The sequence below is a fragment of the Ascaphus truei genome, chromosome 6 (assembly GCF_040206685.1).
Source record: "Ascaphus truei isolate aAscTru1 chromosome 6, aAscTru1.hap1, whole genome shotgun sequence".
NCBI classification, from domain to species: domain Eukaryota; kingdom Metazoa; phylum Chordata; class Amphibia; order Anura; family Ascaphidae; genus Ascaphus; species Ascaphus truei.
In genome coordinates, this window is record NC_134488.1 from 33,938,364 (window position 1) to 33,961,622 (window position 23,259).

Sequence of the window (23,259 nt, forward strand, 5' to 3'; positions counted from 1 at the left end):
AGTAACCCCTTCCCTGCCAGAGCGTCGCTGTGTAACCCTTTCCCTGCCAGAGAGCCCCTCAGGGTATCGCTACATATACTTTTCCTCCGCTAGAGCGTCGCAGTGTAATCCCTCCCCCGGCGGGTGCGCTGCAGTGTTGCGGTATAACCCTCCCCCGGCGGGTGCCCTGCAGTGTTGCGGTATAACCCTCCCCCGGCGGGTGCGCTGCAGTGTTGCGGTATAACCCTCCCCCGGCGGGTGCGCTGCAGTGTTGCGGTATAACCCTCCCCCGGCGGGTGCGCTGCAGTGTTGCGGTATAACCCTCCCCCGGCGGGTGCGCTGCAGTGTTGCGGTATAACCCTCCCCCGGCAGGTGCGCTGCAGTGTTGCGGTATAACCCTCTCCCGGCGGGTGCGCTGCAGTGTTGCGGTATAACCCTCCCCCCGCGGGTGCGCTGCAGTGTTGCGGTATAACCCTCCCCCGGCGGGTGCCCTGCAGTGTTGCGGTATAACCCTCCCCCGGCGGGTGCGCTGCAGTGTTGCGGTATAACCCTCCCCCCGGCGGGTGCGCTGCAGTGTTGCGGTATAACCCTCCCCCGGCGGGTGCGCTGCAGTGTTGCGGTATAACCCTCCCCCCAGCGGGTGCGCTGCAGTGTTGCGGTATAACCCTTCCCCGGCGGGTGCCCTGCAGTGTTGCAGTATAACCCTCCCCCGGCGGGTGCCCTGCAGTGTTGCGGTATAACCCTCCCCCGGCGGGTGCGCTGCAGTGTTGCGATATAACTCTCCCCCGGCGGGTGCCCTGCAGTGTTGCGATATAACCCTCCCCCGGCGGGTGCCCTGCAGTGTTGCGGTATAACCCTCCCCCAGCGGGTGCGCTGCAGTGTTGCGGTATAACCCTCCCCGGCGGGTGCCCTGCAGTGTTGTGGTATAACCCTCCCCCAGCGGGTGCCCTGCAGTGTTGCGGTATAACCCCCCCCAGCGGGTGCGCTGCAGTGTTGCGGTATAACCCTCCCCCGGCGGGTGCCCTGCAGTGTTGCAGTATAACCTTCCCCCGGCGGGTGCGCTGCAGTGTTGCGGTATAACCCTCCCCCCAGCGGGTGCCCTGCAGTGTTGCGGTATAACCCTCCCCCGGCGGGTGCGCTGCAGTGTTGCGATATAACCCTCCCCCGGCGGGTGCCCTGCAGTGTTGCGATATAACCCACCCCCGGCGGGTGCCCTGCAGTGTTGCGGTATAACCCTCCCCCAGCGGGTGCGCTGCAGTGTTGCGGTATAACCCTCCCCCGGCGGGTGCCCTGCAGTGTTGTGGTATAACCCACCCCCCGGTGGGTGGCATGCAGTTTTGCAGTATTACTTCCCCCCCCCACCCTCCCCCGGCGGGTGCCCTGCAGTGTTGCAGAATAACCCCTCCCTGGCACAGCGTCGCCCCACTGCCCCCCTCCCCGGCTTGCACTGTTGGGTAATGTTTACCCGGTTAGTGATGTCTCTCCTCTCTCCCAGATGCCTCCGTATGGTCAGCAGGGGCCCGGGTCCTACCCCCAGCAGAGTCAGTCACCATACTACAACCAGCAGACTCCGCCGCAGACCCCCTACTCCCAGCAACAGCCTGCTCCACAAGCTCCACTCCCTGCCCCCCTCCCTCAGTCTTACCCCCAGCAGCCCCCCTCCTCCCAGCCTCCCCCCGCCCAGCCGGGGCAGCCCCCCTACGCCCAGCAGCAGTCTCCTTCGCCCTCCCCCTACACACAGCAACAGCAGCAGCCGCCCCCCGCCACCTTGCAGGCTTCACAACATGCACAGAGCCAGCCACCCTACTCTCAGCAAGCTGCACAGTACCCGGCTGCACAACAGCAGCAGTCACCCTACCCCGCGGGCAGCACGCAGCAGCAGCAGCAGTCACCCTACCCCGCGGGCAGCACGCAGCAGCAGCAGCAGTCACCCTACCCCGCGGGCAGCACGCAGCAGCAGCAGCCGTCACCCTACCCCGCGGGCAGCACGCAGCAGCAGCAGCCGTCACCCTACCCCGCGGGCAGCACGCAGCAGCCATCCTACCCCGCGGGCAGCACGCAGCAGCCATCCTACCCCGCGGGCAGCACGCAGCAGCCATCCTACCCCGCAGGCAGCACGCAGCAGCCATCCTACCCCGCGGGCAGCACGCAGCAGCAGCAGCCGTCACCCTACCCCGCGGGCAGCACGCAGCAGCAGGCGGTGTACTCTCAGCAGCGCTTCCCTCCGCCGCAGGTGAGATGGGGCAGGGGGGAGCTTCCTAACTGGGTCTACAGCGCAGGGGCCGTCCCCCCACTACGACCAAAGTGGCATAATGGCAGCGATTGTAGGTTACATTGAGACTCCATGCTTATTTTAATCAGACAAGTATACGGCATTTTAAAGGCTTGTGGTAAACTTTGAATGTCTCCCTATTAAGCAAACACCCTGTTTACAGTCTGTGCCTAACCTCTTGCGATAAAAGCGCTCGTCTGTATATACAGAGTGGCTCCCCGTTCTGATGTGGTGTGTGGCTAATGATGGCAGCGTAATCCGGTTAAAAGGGATAATTAGGAAGTATGGTAATTACCAGAGAAAAGGTCAACCAGAGACATTAACCGGAGCAAATAAGTAACATTGTTACTTCAGCGGGGTTCAATCTTTGTAAGGAAGCGGATTACACTGCAAAGTTTGTGTTTGCCCTGCTACGTGTCCGGTGCATATAGTATTTATAGACGTGTTATAAGGAAAGTAAGAAGAATGGGGTTAATGGGCTGTGCGTGTGGGACCCACGTCGGGATAAGAGGTCACACGTGTGTAAAGCTTTGGTGCCGTTGGGAAATAATGACTTTAGTAGAGACTCGGCTTAAGCAGGAAACTTAGACCCTGCCTCCCCCCACACCCACCCGGGGCAGATCCCGCCTCTCCCTGTCCCCTCTCCTGGGGCAGATCCCACCTCTCCCTGTCCCCTCTCCTGGGGCAGATCCCACCTCTCCCTGTCCCCTCTCCTGGGGCAGATCCTGCATCTCCCTGCCCCTTCATGCTACGTCTCTCCTCATTACAGGAGCTGTCTCAGGACTCATTCACATCACAGGCCTCATCCACCCCTTCTCTGGGCTCCAGCAAAGGGCAGGACGAGCTGAGCCTGGGCATGCAGCCACGACCCTCCAGCCTCCCGGTGAGTGAGAGTCCCAGCCTTCTATGCAGCACAAATACCTACCTACCAATATACAGGTGTCTCCTCCCTCCCCGTCTACCCATATATCTACCCATATACAGATATATATTATTAATACTTGCAAAATGTTGACATGTAGTAATTTTGGAGGCTCTTAATGTATCTAAAATAACATTATAATCGTGTGGCCCCTCTACTCCTAATTGTTTTTTTTATGTGGCCTCTTTGGAGAACCAGCTGAAGAGCCCTGTCCTACCTGGTATTGCACAGGCCTCCCTCTGTCATGTAACGTACATGTGCTGCAGCCGCTCCATCTCACGGCAGTGTGCTGTCCCTGGGACTGGCCTCTCATGAACTGCTGTCAATGGGAACATGTCTGCAGTGTGTGTGCGCAGTGAAGATTCCTGTGTGTGCACATGTGCGCACGGATCCATGGAAACAGACGTGGGCGGCCCCTTCTTGGACAAAGGGGACCTCAGGACAGTGGCATTTAATTGGTTAAACCTAGTTGATTGACACCTTTTATCTAAATAGGAAATAATTGGACAAGTATTTATGAATTGAGATTTCAACGTGTAACATTCCCACCGAGGGTTTTTGCAGGCTTTACTGTCTCTCTTGGCCTGTTTTAGTCCTCAAGTCCGCAGATAAACTCAATCTCTGCAGCCGCCACTAGTCAGACAGAAACCGATGCAGCCGATCGGATTGCATTCAGTGTCCCCACGCCGGTCGCATTGTCACAAGATGGAAATCAGTTAATCAGTTACTTTTAAGTTAAGTTGGAGGGTGGGAGGGTCGAATGAATCGCACCAAGACGTTTGTGTTTAGCGGCTCTGTGCGACTGAAACTGAATACCTGCAACGTTATCCCACCCGTGCTTCTCTCCCAGGGTCTCCTGACCCACTAGTGCAGGGGCGGCCAACTCCAGTCCTCAAGCTGGTTTGCCGCCTTCGACTGAAGCCAACCCGGAGATGGTGGTGTTTTTTTTTTTTTAAATAGAGCACTTACCTCTGGTGTACTCCCGGCATCTCCCCCTGCAACTCACTTCAATATGGCTGCGCGGCGTCAAATGACGCAGCATTGCCATGACAGCGTCGCGCGGCGTCAAGTTGCCATGACAACGTGGTGCCGCATGATTTTGTGATGTAAAGTAGCATCTTGTTATCGTAACAATGTGTGTCCCGTGATGCTGTTGCGTCACATGCCGCTCCTGTTGTCGTGGCAACGCGGCATCATTTGTCGCAATGGTTGCAGGGGAAGATGCCGGAAGACGTTGCCACCACCCCCCCCACCCAAGATAACCACCACACGGAGGGTATGAATAAAAATGACCACCCGCTCACTCTGTCTGATATTAGTCTGGGTGCACTAGGGCAGTGGCAATAGCATAACAAGAGGCCTCTTTCCCCAAAGACAGGGGAAGTATAGAAACCCCAATTAGGCCTCGGGCATGGTCAGCGCTTATGCGCTGACCCGTGCTGAGGCGCTCGGCAGTGAGCCCCTGCAGCCGCAATGAGAGCGGCTTTAGCAGGGGCTCGCTTACGCTTCCGCAAGCGCGCGGAAGCGTAAGTCTTAGCAAAATGTTAAATTCAAGCGCTCAAGGGAGCGCAGGGCCGGTCACGTGAGCGGTTCGCCCAATGAGGGCGAACCAGCTCCGTGACGTCACAGACCCGCCCGCGGACGGCGCGCGGACCAAGGCCAGGGAAAGCACCCGCTTTCCCTCAGCCTCCGCGCGCCTCAGCACGGCTGCAGTCCTATGGACGCAGCCTGACATGCACTCTCACATCTCATTGGTTCAGAATTGGTATCAGTCTTGAGACTCAGAAATGCACTTGAAACACTGTTGTGAACAGTGTAATGAAAAAACCTCGAGGTAACCCCTATGATAGTGTATTAGTGATATGGTTCAAATAATTTTTATTTCTAACAAGATAAAAATAATGGGGCACAAAAATTGTTAAAAACGCATGGGGCATATAACAATGGAGGTATAGTCTACTGTAGTATAGATCACTCAAAGTGGAACAATATTAGTGCAGTTATTAGCAGCAATCAACACAATATTTTTCATATTGCCCTGTAAATTAAATTGGGCACTCAAGGTATTGTTCAGACTGGCCTGTAATTTAACTTGGCCAATTAATCCTAGGTAATGATCAGAGGCTCTGCCTGTTGATTACCTGGTGGGCTGTAGTGCCCAATTGAGATAAGGGGGTGCTGTTGGCTTAGTACTGTAGGTACAATGTGTACAAGTAAGCCCCTATTAGGCTTCCACCTATTTCCCCTTATTAGGCGATTAGTGCACCAAAGATAGGCTAAATACAGCAATGCAAATTTGAATATTAGGTCTCTTAAGTGTCCCAGCATCTAGATAAAAAGAGGGGGCTGCTTGGAGCCATATATAAATGCCAGAAAGTCTGTATAGATTCAAGTGAGCAAGGGCTGAATGTAAAAGCCCTTTTAGATCTAGTCTGAGTACTGTCAGGCTGATGCAGTTGCAGAGTTAGATATCAAAGCCCTGTGTATGGGATAAACAGTGGACGGCCAGGATAGGGAGGGTAGGTATTACATCCACAGGCTCAGTACCACAAGATTGGCGTAAAGCAGATGTGGTGCCTATATTTAAAAAGGGAGCTAGATCACAACCGGGTAATTACAGACCTGTAAGCCTGACTTCAATAGCGGGGAAACTACAATAGTGGGGAAACTACAATAGTGGGGAAACTACAATAGTGGGGAAACTACAATAGCGGGGAAACTACAATAGCGGGGAAACTACAATAGCGGGGAAACTACACTACAATAGCGGGGAAACTACAATAGCGGGGAAACTACAATAGCGGGGAAACTACTTGAAGGTTTAATACAGGATAATCAGGAATACCTAATGGAAAACAACATTATTAGTAATAGTCAGCATGGATTTATGAAGGATAGATCATGCCAAACTAACCTTATTTGTTTCTTTGAGGAGGTAAGTAGGAATTTAGACCAGAGTAATGCAGTTGATGTGGTCTACTTAGATTTTGCAAAGGCTTTTAATACGGTTTCACACGAGGTTGGTGTACAAAATAAAGAAAATTGGACTCAGTAATAATATATGCACCTGGATTGAAAACTGGTTAAAGGACAGACAACAGAGGGTTGTCATAAATGGAACTTTTTCAGGTTGGGCTAAAGTCGTGAGTGGAGTCGGTACAGGGATCGGTACTGGGACCCCTGCTTTTTAACTTGTTTATTAATGACCTTGAGGTTGGGATCGAGAGCAAAGTCTCCATATTTGCTGCTGATACTAAATTGTGTAAGAGAATAAGAGCAGGATGTAATTTCTCTTCAGAAGGACTTGGAGAGACTGGAAACGTGGGCAGGTAAATGGCAGATGAGGTTTAATACAGATAAATGTAAGGTTATGTGCATTTGGGATGCAAGAATAAAAAGGCGACTTACAAATTAAATAGAGATATATTGGGGGAATCCTTGATGGAGAAGGATTTAGGAGTGCATGTAGACAGAAGGCTTAGCAATAGTGCCCAAAGTCATGCAGTAGCTGCAAAGGCAAACAAGATCTTATCTTGCATCAAACGGGCAATGGATGGAAGGGAAGTAAACATAATTATGCCCCCTTATAAAGCATTAGTAAGACCACACCTTGAATATGGATTACAATTTTGGGCACCAATCCTAAGAAAAGACATTATGGAACTAGAGAGAGTGCAGAGAAGAGCCACCAAATTAATAAAGGGGATGGACATTCTAACTTATGAGGAGAGGTTAGCTAAATTAGATTTATTTACATTAGAAATGAGGCGACTAAGAGGGGATATGATAACTATATACAAATATATTTGGGGACAATACAAGGAGCTTTCAAAAGATCTATTCATCCCCACGGGCAGTACTAAGGACTCTGGGCCATCCCTTAAGGTTGGAAGAAAGGAGATTTCACCAGCAACAAAGGAAAAGGTTATTTATAGTAAGGGCAGTTACACTGTGGGATTCATTACCCATGGAGACTGTGATAGCAGATACAATAGATTTGTTCAAAAAAAGGTTGGACATCTTTTTAGATGGAAAGGTATACAGGGATATACCAAATAAGTATACATGGGAAGGAAGTTGATCCAGGGATTAATCCGATTTGCCAATTCTTGGAGTCAGGAAGGAATGTATTTTTCCCCTTATGAGATATCATTGGATGATATGACTCTGGGGTTTTTTTGTTTGCCTTCCTCTGGATCAATAAGTAAGTATAGATATAGGATAAAGTATCTGTTGTCTAAATTTAGCATAAGTTGAACTTGATGGATCTATGTCTTTTTTCAACCTCATCTACTATGTAACTATGTAACCTGATGGAATGGAGGTTAGTAACTCTGCAGCAGCACAGTCCTGGCAGTATACTTGCCTCAGACTCTGCTTAGGTACCTAGATGGATATTCGTGGTCAGACAGGTAGGGAGGGAAGTATCTCTCAGCTCTCCCTGCACTAGTAGCTGGCCGTCCAGGAAAGGAGAAGCGCCGGGTAGGGTAACACCTGCTAACAGCTGAGTGCTGCACCTGTAACTGGCCATCAGAGCACGGAGAAGCGCCAGCTCGGGGTTCCCTTAACAGCTGAGTGCTTGTTTGGCGGATGGCCAGGTTGTCCGCCTAGGCGGTACACAGCATGTCATGAGTAGCGGACTGCCCTCACCACCCGGAGGTTTACTAGGTAATACTGTAGCCTGGAGATACCTGGTCAAAACCCGTAGTCTCCGGGTGAAACCCGGAGAGGTGGCAACCCTGTCCTCAAGGGCCACCAACAGGTCAGGTTTTCAGGATATCCCTGCTTCAGGACAGGTGGCTCAATCAGAGGCTCAGATTGAGCCACCTGTGCTGAAGCAGGGATATCCTGAAACCCTGACCACCCCTTCCACTAGTGTCACCTCCGGTGGCGGGGAAGTGGTGCATGCGTCACTGCTGTGTGCTCTATATACAAGTCCCAGGTGCGAGAACATAGAGACCTTGTAACTGAGGAAGTCCGTGAGGATTGTTCAGAGCCGCTCGAACATGGGAATCTGTGGCGTGAAATAAATAAGGGTGTCCCTGGTGTAACAAAGATCGAATAGGCGTGTCCCCACGCCGAAAGTCTTGGGGGTTTGTGGCGTGGATCCTGTGGCGCCTGCCAGTGCCACGTTTGCACCAGACAAGATCGAGGTTGTGCCCACTCTGAGATAAGGATTAATTGCTGGCGGCTAATGTGGTGGGGGGTGGGGGAGAAGAGGGGGTCCGCATTTTGGGTAGGGCTAACCAGCCCTCGTTTTGTGTTGCAGGATCTCTCCGGCTCCATCGACGACCTCCCGATGGGCACAGAGGGTGCGCTGAGCCCGGGCGTCAGCACCTCTGGCATTTCCAGCAGCCAGGGCGAGCAGAGTAACCCGGCCCAGTCCCCCTTCTCTCCCCACACCTCCCCCCATCTCCCCGGCATCAGGGGTCCCTCTCCTTCTCCTGTGGGCTCCCCGGCCAGCGTAGCTCAGCCCCGCTCCGGACCCCTGTCCCCGACGACTGTTCCTGGTGAGTGTGTGAGGAAAAGCTGGGTTTGAAGGGGGAGGGAGGGGGCCCTATGCACTGTTGTACTAGCCTTGGGATGTATATATGGGGGGGGGTCTCGCACACGGTTCTAGCCTCCTCCCACGTAAATCGCCATCTCTTCTCGTCTCAGGAACCCAGATGCCCCCTCGCCCTCCCAGTGGCCAGTCGGATGGCCTCATGCACCCAACCATGAACCAGACGAGCCTTGGACCGGAAAGGGGTGAGTGCTGCAGGGCATATTTAGGGAGGGGAGGTGGGAAGTGTCCATGAGCTGGGTATGTAACCCCCTCTTCCCACAGGGTACATGCAGAGGAATGCACAGATACCTCAGTACGGATCCCCGCAGCCTGGCTCCGCCCTATCACCGCGCCAGTCCGCAGGGACGCAGATGCATGCAGGGATGGGGCCCTACCAGCAGAACTCCATGGGGAGCTACGGCCCGCAGGGGGGGCAGTACGGACCCCAAGGTGAGCCCGCGTTACCCCTGTATAGCATGGTGAGGGATCTCTGACCCTGCAGAGAGGGGGCCTCCCACTCACAAGGGCAGCACCTGTGCAGCAGAACAGCCACTGTATACAATGCCAGGAGCATGTGCTTCTAGGGGTAGCCATTTTGGAGCTGTGATGTTATGACTTCACAGGAAGGGGCAGTTTTTGTTTATAGATCGATGACGTTATCTGTACACAGCAAGTAGCAGTGAGGGGCAGTTATTTGATGTGCCGTGTTATAACCACCTAAATGTGGTCTAGTTTCAATGTAGTGAAGTTGGCCCTGGTGCGTTTGTGTATATATGAGGTGCCCCCTCACCCTGTCTCTCGCCGCTTCTCCTCAGGCGGGTATCCCCGGCAGCCAAACTACACCACCATGCCCAACGCCAGTTACTCTTCAGGGGGTATGACCGCGCTGGGTGCAGGCGGGCAGATGCACGGGCAAGGCGGCATGCCTCAGTACGGGGGCCGAATGGGCCACTCCGGCATGGGCAGCCGTCCGTACGGGCCAAACATGGGCAGCATGCCCCCGCAGGTGGGCTCCGGCATGTGCCCACCCCCCGCCGGCATGAACCGCAAAGCACAAGAGGCCGCAGGCATGCACGCTACCCCCAACTCCATACAGAGCAGGTGAGAGCCAGGCGCACGCTCTGCGGGTCAGTGCTGCCAGGCGCTGCTTAATGGGACACATGGATATGGCGGTGGGAGGGGAGTGGGGGGTCCTGCACTTTTGGGTACTATCTTTGGGTACTATCTTTGGGTACTATCTTTGAGGTTCCTGTGTGGAGATGTGGGGGATCTGTAAGATGTTTGGGGGGGCATATTTTGAATATCTGCTCTTCTGGCTTTGCAGTGATGAGGCTTCTGCCGTCCTGGCCTGGCGGGGTTTCTGTGATCCTTCTGCCATGCTAGCTGCGGGAGGGTATTACAGGGATATCCCTGCGTCAATCATTTTGACAGAGCTGCCTGTGCTGGAGCAGGGATATCCTTAAGACCTGACCTGTTGGGGTTCCCCGAGGACTGGAGTTGGGAAACACTGGCATAGGGTTTAACGGCAGCTAAGAAACCCCCACTCATGTCTGCCCTTTTCCTAGCTGCTGTAAAACCCGATTTGATTCTTGACTATTGGGACTTTGCCGTGTGTTCACCCAGCATGTTTGGATTCTCTTGCTGTATTTGCCCCTAACGCCAATGTGGGAAGCGACTCCATGAAGCTGCCACCCATTCCGTGATTAAATACTTCCTCACATTGCCCATGAGCCCTCCAGCTTCAGAGAATTACCTCTTGTTCGATCCCTCCCTCCCCCTCTCTCCTCCCTCCCCTCTCTCCTCCCCTCCCCTCTCTCCTCCCTCCCCTCTCTCCTCCCTCCCCTCTCTCCTCCCTCCCCTCTCTCCTCCCTCCCCTCTCTCCTCCCTCCCCTCTCTCCTCCCTCCCCTCTCTCCTCCCTCCCCTCTCCTCCTCCCCTCTCTCCTCCCTCCCTCTCTCCTCCCACCCCTCTCTCCCTCCCACCCCTCTCTCCTCCCACCCCCTCTCTCCTCCCTCCCCTCTCTCCTCCCTCCCCTCTCTCCTCCCACCCCCTCTTGCCCCTCCATCTCTCTTCCCTCTCCTCCCTCCCTCTCTCTCATCCCTCCCCTCTCCTCTCCGCTCTCCTCCTCCCTCCCCTCTCTCCCCTCCTCTCTCTCCCCTCTCCTCTCTCCCCTCCCCCCTCACTCCTCTCTCCTCTCTCTCCCCTCCCCCTCTCTCCCCTCCTCTCTCCTCCCTCGTCTCTAGCCTCCCTCCCCCTCTCCCTCCCCCTCTCTCCTCTCTCTCCCCTCCCCCTCTCTCCCCTGTACCTTTATTATATATGTGAAAGTTTCTCTCCCCCCCTCCTCTCGCTGCTCCCCTGTAAGCTGCACATATATTAAGGTCCTTCAGTCTCTCCCAGCCCGTTTTATGCTGTAGGCCAGGGGGGCTCCACTCAAGTCCCCCCCAACAGGTCAGGTTTTCAGGCTATCCCAGCTGAGCACAGGTGGCTCAGAGACTCAGTTGAAGATGGAGCTGAAGCTGGGACTGATTGAACCACCTGTGCTGAAGCTGGGATATTCTGAAAACCTGGGGGGGTTTCCTAGAGGGAGTTTCCTGTCTGTTGGTTTTCTGGGTGCGGTGTCGGTACAGATGTAACCGCGCTCCCCCCACAGGTCTCCGGGATACCCCAACATGAACCAAGGCGGGATGATGGCATCTGGCCCCCCCCTATGGCAAGGAATGAACAGCATGGCGGCCATGATGAACAGCCAGGGACCCCCCTATTCTATGGGGGGCAACATGACCAACAACTCAGGTGAGCTGCGGGGAGAGCTGTATAATGATGCCGAGTATCTGTATACACTGATAGTAAACAGGCTGTGCTGCATGGTGAGCACCTCCATATGTTAACGAACACGCTGCACTGTATAGTAATGCTGAGTATCTCCGTGTGCTGACAGTGTGCTGAGTATCTCCGTGTGCTGCATGCCACGCTGTGTAATAAATATCTCTATAGGCCAGGGGCGGCGCAAATCCAGTCCTCAAGGGCCACCAACAGGTCTGGTTTTAAGGATATCCCACCTGTGCTGAAGCAGGAATATCCCCAATACCTGGCGTGTTGGTGACCCCTGATGACTGGAGTTGGGCGCCCCCTGGGGTACAGGCTGCGGGGTATAATGAGCCTCTTCCCCCCCCAGGCATGGCTGGCAGTCCGGAACTCATGGGTCTCTCCGACGTCAAACTGACGCCAACCCCAAAAATGAACAACAAGGCCGATGGCACCCCGAAATCAGAGACCAAATCCAAGGTACCTGGCGGGGAGAGGGGGGAAGACCTAAAGCAGGGCTATGCGGGAGGGGGGGGGGGGGAGAGGGCTCTGATATGGGGGGAGGGGGTCTTTGATACTAAGGGAGGGGGCTCTGATTGTCTGGTCTCCCTCCCCCCTCACAGAAGTCCAGCTCGTCCACCACCACTAACGAGAAGATAACGAAGCTGTACGAGCTGGGCGTCGAGCCGGACAGGAAGATGTGGGTGGATCGGTTCCTGTCATTTCTAGAGGAGAAGGCCATGGGTATTGAACAACCTGCCAGCCGTCGGCAGGAAGCCCCTCGATCTGTACCGCCTCTACATGTCCGTCAAGGACATCGGGGGGCTCACTCAGGTCAGTGTGTGATGAGGGGGCTCCATTCTTTGGGAGGGCGAGGAGATCCCGTGTGTGTGTGTTTGTGTGGCGAGAAGATCCCTCGGGTCAGTGTGTGTACGTGTGTGTGTGGCGAGAAGATCCCTCGGGTCAGTGTGTGTGTGTGTGGCGAGGAGATCCCTCGGGTCAGTGTGTGTGTGTGTGTGTGGCGAGGAGATCCCTCGGGTCAGTGTGTGTGTGTGGCGAGAAGATCCCTCGGGTCAGTGTGTGCGCGTGTGTGTGTGTGGGGCGAGGAGATCCCTCGGGTCAGTGTGTGTGCGTGTGTGTGGGGCGAGGATATCCCTCGGGTCAGTGTGTGTGTGTGTGGCGAGGAGATCCCTTGGGTCAGTGTGTGTGGGGGTGGGGCGAGGAGATCCCTCGGGTCAGTGTGTGGGGGTGGGGCGAGGAGATCCCTCGGGTCAGTGGGGGTGGGGCGAGGAGATCCCTCGGGTCAGTGTGTGTGGGGGTGGGGCGAGGAGATCCCTCGGGTCAGTGTGTGTGGGGGTGGGGCGAGGAGATCCCTCGGGTCAGTGTGTGTGGGGGGAGGGGCGAGGAGATCCCTCGGGTCAGTGTGTGTGCGTGTGTGTGGGGCGAGGATATCCCTCGGGTCAGTGTGTGTGCGTGTGTGGCGAGAAGATCCCTCGGGTCAGTGTGTGTGGGGGCGAGGAGATCCCTCGGGTCAGTGTGTGTGCGTGTGTGGCGAGAAGATCCCTCGGGTCAGTGTGTGTGGGGCGAGGAGATCCCTCGGGTCAGTGTGTGTGCGTGTGTGTGGGGCGAGGATATCCCTCGGGTCAGTGTGTGTGTGTGGGGCGAGGAGATCCCTCGGGTCAGTGTGTGGGGGTGGGGCGAGGAGATCCCTCGGGTCAGTGGGGGTGGGGCGAGGAGATCCCTCGGGTCAGTGTGTGTGGGGGTGGGGCGAGGAGATCCCTCGGGTCAGTGTGTGTGGGGGGTGGGGCGAGGAGATCCCTCGGGTCAGTGTGTGTGGGGGTGGGGCGAGGAGATCCCTCAGGTCAGTGTGTGTGGGGGATGGGTGGCGAAGAGATCCCTCGGGTCAGTGTGGGGGGGGGGAGGGGTGGCGAGGAGATCCCTCAGGTCAGTGGGGATGGGAGCAGCGTATTAGGTACATCTTCCTAGGTGTGTGGGGAGAAGGGGGGGTGGGGGCGCTCTCCCAGTCCCCCTGACCCCTCTCCTTGCCTCCCCAAATCAGGTGAACAAGAACAAGAAGTGGCGTGAGCTGGCCACCAACCTGAACGTGGGCACCCTCGAGCAGCGCAGCCAGCTCTCTGAAGAAGCAGTACATCCAGTGCCTGTATGCCTTCGAGTGCAAGATCGAGCGGGGGGAGGACCCCCCACCGGACATATTCTCCATCACCAGCTGCTGACGCCAAGAAACAAGCCAAGATCCAGCCCCCATCACCGGGTGAGAGAGGGGCCTTATAACCTGCAGGGTCATGGATAGAAGGGGCTGGATAAGCGGAGCCACAGGGGCAGGCTACGGTGCAATACCACATAACTGGACATAGAACACCTTCCTGTAAAGGGGTGGCCAACTCCACTCCTCAAGGGCCACGAACAGGTCAGGTTTTCAGGATATCCCTGCTTCAGCACAGGTGCAGTCGAAGACTGAGCCACCTGTGCTGAAGCAGGGATATCCCGTATACCCGACCTGTTGGTGGCTCTTGAGGACTGGAGTTGGCCGCCCCTGGGTTAGAGCGTTCTCTCTAGTCTTGGCTGCGCGGGTAGGGGAGCTGGCCTCATGGATCCCGTGTTTGGGGAAAGCCACGCATTGCAGGCTTTTCTGGGCGGTGAAGGGCTTAATATCACCCCCGTCACCAAAAAGCGTATCCGCTTTTTCGACTGCACCACCTGTGCTGAAGCAGAGAGATCCTGAAAACCTGTCCTGTTGGTGGCCCTTGAGGACTGGAGTTGGCCGCCCCTCTATTAGTGTCCGCTTCTTGTTGCAGGAAGTCTGCCCTTCTGCACATGACTCTGATAATATGGCTTGTTATTTGGGGTGTACCTCACTTAGTCTGCAAACCCGCTTCTGACCACTCTCTCTCCTCTCACAGCCGGCTCAGGTTCCATGCAGGGTCCGCAGACCCCTCAGTCCACGAGCAGCTCGATGGCAGAAGGGGGAGACCTGAAACCCCCAACCCCAGCTTCCACCCCACACAGCCAAATGCCCCCCATGCCAGGCATGAGGTGAGTTAGGGGGAGGCTCCTTCGAGTAATATTGGTTGCTGGGCGGCTGATAGGGGATTCCCCCGCCAGTGTCTTGCTGACCCCCTCCTTCTCCCCCCTCCATCTTCTGTCCTTTCCTCTTTTCCCCCTTCCCTCCCTTTCTCCGCCTCTCGCACTCCGCCTCCCTCTGCTTTTCGTGCCAACTCTCGCCTCCCTCCGCCTCTCGCCCCCCGTCGACTCCCTTCGTCTCTTGCCCTCCGCCTCTCGCCCCATTCCCTCCGCCTCTCGCCCCATTCCCTCCGCCTCTTGCCCTATTCCCCTCACCTCTCTCTTCATTGCCTCCGCCTCTCGCCCCCTTTCTCCACCTCTCGCTCCCCCCTCCCTTTCTCCACCTCTCGCTCCCCCCTCCCTTTCTCCACCTCTCGCTCCCCCCCCCTTTCTCCACCTCTCGCTCCCCCCTCCCTTCCTCCACCTCTTGCTCCCCCCTCCCTCCGCCTCTTGCCCTATTCCCTCCGCCTCTCGCCTCATTGCCTCCGCCCTCTCGCCCCCTTCCTCCACCTCTCGCTCCCTTCCTCCACCTCTCGCTCCCCCCTCCCTCCGCCTCTCGCCCACCCCCCCCCCCCCCTCTCGCACCGCCTCTTCCCCCTTCGCCTATCGCCCTCCCTCCGCCTCTCGCCCTGCAGAAACAATTCGGTCGGTCTCCAGGATGCTTACGATGGATCGGATCCGTCCTATCAGAAACGCAATTCCATGACCCTAACCCTGGGTACCAGCCGGACATGATAGGCAGGATGTCCTACGAGGCCGGCATGAGGAAAGGTGGGTGTGGCAGCCTAGCAGCACCCCATATACATGCAAGCAGAGGCGCAGCGCGCTCTGTGTGTTTGTATTACGCTCTGCACGTCCAGGCGCTGGATCGGTGTGCATACTAATGTCTGTATTGTAGTGTATGTCTACACAGTGCTGCAGTGCGTTAGAAAAATGAGAGAAAAATAAGAACGCGAAGGGCGCAAGAAATAGATGAAAAAATACTTTATAAGTAGCTTTGAATATTAAAATACACACAATGATGGATATTAAAGGATTATATACCTTTAGGACCATTGGGACTATATCTGTACTGGCTTATGGTCTTTATTCCAAAGGGTTATAGCTATCGGTGGTTTTATATCTATTTATTGGTCTTTTTTGCATCATTGAGTATATTTATTGCGTATATTTATATTCTTTCCCAGGCTCACCCGCCCGGTGGTCGGATTAGGGCCATATCCTGTACCCCTAGAGGTTTACTTAGTGTTCAAGCGCACCCCATAAGCGCCGCGGTGCATATTTTCCCTGTTGCAGGGCGTTGTACTCGTGTCGGACGAGGTGGTGCATGTGTGTAGGCGATGCGTTGTGGGTTATATTTGGGCGTCAGTGCTTATATTGCTGTGTCTAGGCGATGCATTGTGGGTTATATTTGGGCGTCAGTGCTTATATTGCTGTGTCTAGGCGATGCATTGTGGGTTATATTTGGGCGTCAGTGCTTATATTGCTGTGTGTAGGCGATGCGTTGTGGGTTATATTTGGGCGTCAGTGCTTATATTGCTGTGTGTAGGCGATGCGTTGTGGGTTATATTTGGGCGTCAGTGCTTATATTGCTGTGTGTAGGCGATGCGTTGTGGGTTATATTTGGGCGTCAGTGCTTATATTGCTGTGTGTAGGCGATGCGTTGTGGGTTATATTTGGGCGTCAGTGCTTATATTGCTGTGTCTAGGCGATGCGTTTTGGGTTATATTTGGGCGTCAGTGCTTATATTGCTGTGTGTAGGCGATGCGTTGTGGGTTATATTTGGGCGTCAGTGCTTATATTGCTGTGTCTAGGCATATGATGGTGCGTATTTTGGGGTGTCAGTCGGGGGGGGGGTTGGCGTGTCTCTTCCGTTTGCCTTCAGGGCCACTGCACACGCTGCTTTTTCAATAAGCAGCCGCGCCGTGCGGTGGAGCTGGAACTCTTGACACATATATACTTCCGTTCTGTATATAGCGTTCATTCTGCATGTCAGAGGTCAGACCAGAGGCGGCCAGCTCCACTCCTCAAGGGCCACCAACAGGTCAGGTTTTCAAGATAGCCCTGCGTCAGCACAGGTGCAGTCGAAGACTGAGCCATGTGTGCTGAAGCAGGGATATCCCGTATACCCAACCTGTTGGTGGCCCTTGAGGAGTGGAGTTGGCCGCCCCTGGGTTAGAGCGTTCTCTCTAGTCTTGGCTGCGCGGGTAGGGGAGCTGGCCTCATGGATCCCGTGTTTGGGGGGAAAGCCACGCATTGCAGGCTTTTCTGGCGGTGAAGGGCTTAATATCACCCCCGTCACCAAAAGCGTATCCGCTTTTTCACCGCAGGAGCAGACCCCTTCATGTCCTCTGGGCAGGGACCCAGCGGAGGAATGGGGGACCCTTACAGCAGGGCAGCGGGACCCGGCCTCTCAAACATGGCACAGCGACAGCACTACCCCTACAGTGGCTACGACAGAGTGAGGTAAGAAGTCTGCGGGGCACGTCTGTCATCAAGGCTGGGCTATCGTACCTGGGCAAACGGGGAAGGTGCAGATGAGCGCCGCCGAAAGGCCTGACTTGTAAGGGGAGACTGTCCCTATGCTGTCGCAGTGATCACGGATAACTCGGGTCACTTCCTGCGGCAGAACAATAGCTTGTTTCTTTTCATGTTTTATCCGTGTATTTCATTCCCGTAAACGAGCCCAAAACAGGCACGTCTGCTGCTAAAGCCCTTTTTATTAGGGCCATTATCAGACTTGAGCCGTATCTGGGACGGTCACGCTAAGGCAGATGAGATCTTTGACATGTGAATACTCGGAGGCAGGCTTGGGGCCTTTCAAAAGGAAAAAATCAATCCAATGTGACACACGTAGGGGAAGTAATGTTTGTCACTCTGCTTTATAGCAGCAAACCCCTTGCACTATGTCTTTTATTTCTCGGGTTGAAGCAGGGACCTGAACCCTGTTTATTTCCGCTCCGGGGACCCCCTGCTTCCCGAGATACTTAACCTCTCTAAGGGGGTGCCAGTGTGTGTGTGCAGTTTAAAGCCCACAGTCACGCGGGCAATAGGAAGCTGCACTGGGTGACGACACAGCTCCCTATTGGCCCGCTGGACATTTAAGCCGCCATTACGTTGGCCCACAAGCTTCCTGCTTGCATAGATACCGGGAGCTTACAGAGGTATATCGGGAAGCAGGGGGTCCCCGGAGCGGAGATTAACAGGAGACCCCCTGCTTCAGTCCAGAAGAAGGGAATGCTGTAGTTGCGCTGTTCTGCAGCTCTGACGGGTCACGCTGACGTTTCGGCTGCTGGGTTATTTATTAGTGAGGTATTTACTTACCATGGTGGCTGTGCCGGGGCGTACACGGGGCGGGGCGTACGCGGGGGGCCGGGGCGTACGCGGGGCGGGGGGCATACGCGGGGCGGGGGCGTACGCGGGGCCGGGGGCGTACGCGGGGCCGGGGCGTACGCGGGGCCGGGGCGTACGCGGGGCGGGGGCGTACGCGGGGCGGGGGGCGTACGCGGGCCGGGGGCGTACGCGGGGCGGGGGCGTACGCGGGGCGGGGGCGTACGCGGGGCCGGGGCATTTACTGACCGGGGCGTACACTGGGCCGGGGCATTTACTGGCCGGGGCATTTACTGGCCGGGGCAATTTACTGGCCGGGGGCGTACACTGGGCCGGGGCGTACACTGGGCCGGGGCATTTACTGGCCGGGGCATTCACGGGGCCGGGGCATTTTCTGACCGGGGCATTCACGGGGGCCGGGGCATTTTCTGACCGGGGCATTCACGGGGCCGGGGCAATACACGGGGCCGGGACTGGCGGCAGGTAAATAGGAAGAGTATTGATCAAGAGGAGATCTGAATGATCAAGATGATAAAATATAGGCAGTGTATTGATCAGGGTTACATGTAATCGATCAGGTTGAGATCTAGATGATCAAGATATATAGTCAGAGTATTGATCGGGAGAGATCTGATTGACCCGTTTTATTTCAGGGGCGAGCCCGGCTTGGGCCCTGAGGGGGGCATGGGGAGCGGAGGGGCACAGCCAAACATGATGCCTTCGAATGCAGACGGCGGCATGTACTCCCCAGGACGCTACCCACAGCAGAGGTGAGGAAGGAGGGTGGTGTAAGGGGTAAAGTGCCAGGCGGAGAGGTCTGGGCACTATTCTGAGTGGGTAGGAGGAGCAGCACCAGGGAAGGAGTTTAGTGCCATGCTCCGAATTGGTCGGGTGGGGTGCCAGGGTTTCAGCACAGCTGGGGTGGCATTGTAGGGGCAGCACCTGGCTCTGGGGTAGCTCTCTGGCAGTGCCAATCTGATCATTCCCATGCATGGGAAGGGAACAGTCTATAGACCACCCTGTCTTGTGTTCCCCGTGACAGGCACGACTCCTATGGTAACCAGTACCCTGCGCAGGGAGCAACCTCTGGAAGCCCCTACCCAGGGGCAGCAGAACACCATGTACCAGCAGCAAGTGAGTGTACTAACGTGCAGTACCCATTAGGCAACGGACTGTTCATTAAACATTGGGTTTCCCCCCCCCCCCCCTCCTTTCACATTCTGTCTTCTCCAGCTCTTCCCCCCCCTCCCCTTTCCTCCCTCCTGCCCCGTTATACACTTCCTCCCCCCCCCTCCTTCCTCCCTCCTGCCCCGTTATACACTTCCCCTGCCAGAAAGGAAAAATAGTGTGATGTGCCGCCTGGCAGCGGGGGTCACAGTAGCCCATCTCCTGTCTGTGTGCGGTATACTTGGGCTCTTCTAACTGCAGGTAACGGGTCCTCTCTCTCCCCTCCCTCAGAACTACAAGCGGCCCATGGACGGTAACTACGGACCTCCTTCCAAGCGACACGAGGGGGAGATGTACAGCGCTCCCTACAGTGGTGCTCAGGGTGGGCAGGGGCAACAGCCTCCGCCGCCGCAGCAGCAGCCACCCACTGCCTCAGGAGCCCCTCCTCCCCAAGGCCAGCCCCCTACAGCCCCCCACCTCCCAGCAGCCGCAGGACCCCTACGGGCAGTACGGGGGGTAGCTACCCGCAAGGGGCAGAGCGCAGGTCAACACCTTCCGGGCAGAACCAGTTTCCCTTCCAGTTTGGGCGTGAGCGGGTGTCGGCCTCCCCCGGGGGCAACTCCCAGCCCCCCCCTGCCCGCCAACATAATGGGCGGCTCTGGGGATGGGCAGGGAGCCATGTGGCAAGGCCGCAGTGAGATGGGCTATAACTACCAGAGCCGGCAGGGGCCACCATCTACCAACGCCCAGGGACCCGGCTACCACTCAGGGCCCAGCCGAGGAGAGGAGATGCTGCACACGGACCAGAGGCTTGGACACGAGGGCCAATGGCAACCTCATGTCAACAGGCCGCAGCCCCCCTACGTGCCTGCACCTGGTCCCCCCTTGGTGCGGGCTCCTCCCCCGACTGGGTACCAAGCCTCCCCCCAGCATGCCCAACCACCTGCCTCAAGTAGCCAGTCCGGCCGCCCCCCGTGCCCTTGAGGCCCGCACCTCCCCCAGCAAGTCCCCCCTTCCTGAAGATGCAGAAAGCTGGCCCCCCCGTACCTGCCTCGCACATAGTGCCCGCACCCTCCCAGCCACCGCTCATCCGCAGGGACATCACCTTCCCACCAGGGTCCGTGGAGGCCTCGCAGCCCATGCTAAAACCCCGGAGGAGGCTGACGGCCAAGGAGATCGGTGAGGAGCCATGGCGGGAGGGGGGAGAGCACAGGGTGGGTTAACGGGTAGTGTCGGGGGGAGGTGAAGGGCAATGTTTCCCGCCACCCTAGATCTTGGATAGGGGGGGGGGGGGGCACTCGGGCACTGCCTGCTCCCTCGTGTACCCCACTTATGTACCTTTGTTGACACGTCCTCTTTCATAGCGGGAGCTTCCCATTTTAGAGGCCCTTGTGTGGCTGAGAGGCTGTTCCATGCAGGCTCGCCTCCCAGCCATGACGGTGTCGGGGGGTGGGGGGAGGTGGGTGCGGAGCTGCAGGGCATACTGTACTGCCTGGGTGTGGGGGGCACTGTGCGGTGTGGCCAGGTGTGTGTGTGTGGTACAGTCTGACCCACCGCGGTTTCAGGGACCCCCGAGGCCTGGCGTGTGATGATGTCACTGAAGTCCGGCCTCCTGGCAGAGAGCACCTGGGCACTGGACACCATCAACATCCTGCTGTACGATGACAACAGCATCATGACCTTTAACCTCAGCCAGGTCAGACCTACCCCCATCCCCTTCCTCCTAAGTCCTCTTCTGCCCTGCCCCCTCTGACATATTCCTCCCTCCCCCCGTAATTCCCCACTCTCCCCTCCCCCCGTCATTCCCCACTCTCCCTTACTCCTCTGTCACACCCACTCTTCCTTTCAAGACCCCCAAATCTCCCCCCCCCCATCACTCCACACACTCCCTTTCTCCCCTCGATCACTCCACACTCTCCCTTTCTCCCCTCCATCACTCCACACTCTCCCTTTCTCCCCTCCAACACTCCACACTCTCCCATTCTCCCCGCCCCCCCCCCCCCCCGGTCACTACACACTCTCCCTTCCCCCCCCCCCCCCCACCCACTCTTCCTTTCAAGACCCCCAAATCTCCCCCCCCATCACTCCACACACTCCCTTTCTCCCCTCCATCACTCCACACTCTCCCTTTCTCCCCTCCATCACTCCACACACTCCCTTTCTCCCCTCCATCACTCCACACTCTCCCTTTCTCCCCTCCATCACTCCACACTCTCCCTTTCTCCCCTCCATCACTCCACACTCTCCCTTTCTCCCCTCCATCACTCCACACACTCCCTTTCTCCCCTCCATCACTCCACACACTCCCTTTCTCCCCTCCATCACTCCACACTCTCCCTTTCTCCCCTCGATCACTCCACACTCTCCCTTTCTCCCCTCGATCACTCCACACACTCCCTTTCTCCCCTCCATCACTCCACACTCTCCCTTTCTCCCCTCCAACACTCCACACTCTCCCATTCTCCCCCCCCCCCCCCCCGGTCACTACACTCTCCCTCCCCACCCCTCACTCTACACTCTCCCCTTCTCTCCCCCCTGTCACTTCACTATCCCTTTCCTCCACGCCGTCCCTACCCATTCACCCTATACCCTGTCACTCCCCACTCTCCCCCCCACCCTTCATTCCGCACTCTCCCTTCCCCCCAACCCTTCAATCCCCACTCTATCCCCCCCAACCCCACCCTTCATTCCCCACTCTATCCCCCTTGCCCACCCTTCATTCCCCCACCTCTATCCCCCCCCACCCACCCTTCATTCCCCACTCTATCCCCCCCACCCACCCTTCATTCCCCACTCTATCCCCCCCACCCACCCTTCATTCCCCACTCTATCCCCCCCACCCACCCTTCATTCCCCACTCTATCCCCAATCCCCCCCTACCCACCCTTCATTCCCACTCTATCCCCCCCACCCACCCTTCATTCCCCACTCTATCCCCACCCACCCACCCTTCATTCCCCACTCTATCCCACCCCACCCACCCTTCATTCCCCACTCTATCCCACCCACCCACCCTTCATTCCCCACTCTATCCCACCCACCCACCCTTCATTCCCCACTCTATCCCACCCACCCACCCTTCATTCCCACTCTATCCCACCCACCCACCCTTCATTCCCCACTCTATCCCACCCACCCACCCTTCATTCCCCACTCTATCCCACCCACCCACCCTTCATTCCCCACTCTATCCCACCCACCCACCCTTCATTCCCCACTCTATCCCCACCCACCCTTCATTCCCCACTCTATCCCACCCACCCACCCTTCATTCCCCACTCTATCCCACCCCACCCACCCTTCATTCCCCACTCTATCCCACCCACCCACCCTTCATTCCCCACTCTATCCCACCCACCCACCCTTCATTCCCCACTCTATCCCACCCACCCACCCTTCATTCCCCACTCTATCCCACCCACCCACCCTTCATTCCCCACTCTATCCCACCCACCCACCCTTCATTCCCCACTCTATCCCACCCACCCACCCTTCATTCCCCACTCTATCCCACCCACCCACCCTTCATTCCCACTCTATCCCACCCACCCGACCCTTCATTCCCCACTCTATCCCACCCACCCACCCTTCATTCCCCACTCTATCCCCACCCACCCACCCTTCATTCCCCACTCTATCCCCCCCACCCACCCTTCATTCCCCACTCTATCCCCCCCACCCACCACCCTTCATTCCCCACTCTAGACCCCCCCACCCACCCTTCATTCCCACTCTATCCCCCCACCCACCCTTCATTCCCCACTCTATCCCCCCCACCCACCCTTCATTCCCCACTCTATCCCCCCCACCCACCCTTCATTCCCCACTCTATCCCCCCCACCCACCTTCATTCCCCACTCTATCCCCCCCACCCACCCTTCATTCCCCACTCTATCCCCCCCACCCACCCTTCATTCCCCACTCTATCCCCGCCCACCCACCTTCATTCCCCACTCTATCCCCCCCCCACCCTCCCCTTCATTCCCCACTCTATCCCCCCCACCCACCCTTCATTCCCCACTCTATCCCCCCCACTCATCCCACTCTTCCCACTTCCCCGCTCTCCTGTTCCCCTCTTTCTCACTCTCCCTCTCTCCCCCCCTCCAGCTCCCCGGGTTGCTGGAGCTCTTAGTGGAATATTTCCGGCGCTGCCTGATAG

The 23,259-nt window shown here is 56.8% G+C and overlaps 1 protein-coding gene across 1 annotated transcript in view; it reads left to right on the forward strand.

Moving 5' to 3' along the window:
- The window catches only part of ARID1A (AT-rich interaction domain 1A), a 178,921-nt gene that overhangs the window by 149,015 nt on the left and 6,647 nt on the right, over positions 1-23,259 (forward strand). The window contains 24 exon segments of the mRNA XM_075603924.1: positions 1,475-2,212; positions 3,021-3,134; positions 8,443-8,683; positions 8,832-8,921; positions 9,001-9,168; positions 9,534-9,819; positions 11,368-11,510; positions 11,893-12,002; positions 12,146-12,268; positions 12,270-12,356; positions 13,582-13,635; positions 13,637-13,741; positions 13,743-13,794; positions 14,444-14,576; positions 15,239-15,306; positions 15,309-15,374; positions 16,934-17,069; positions 18,587-18,703; positions 18,976-19,036; positions 19,038-19,067; positions 19,392-19,577; positions 19,579-19,611; positions 19,613-19,726; positions 19,728-20,030. Coding sequence (XP_075460039.1) covers positions 1,475-2,212; positions 3,021-3,134; positions 8,443-8,683; positions 8,832-8,921; positions 9,001-9,168; positions 9,534-9,819; positions 11,368-11,510; positions 11,893-12,002; positions 12,146-12,268; positions 12,270-12,356; positions 13,582-13,635; positions 13,637-13,741; positions 13,743-13,794; positions 14,444-14,576; positions 15,239-15,306; positions 15,309-15,374; positions 16,934-17,069; positions 18,587-18,703; positions 18,976-19,036; positions 19,038-19,067; positions 19,392-19,577; positions 19,579-19,611; positions 19,613-19,726; positions 19,728-20,030 — 3,558 coding nt within the window.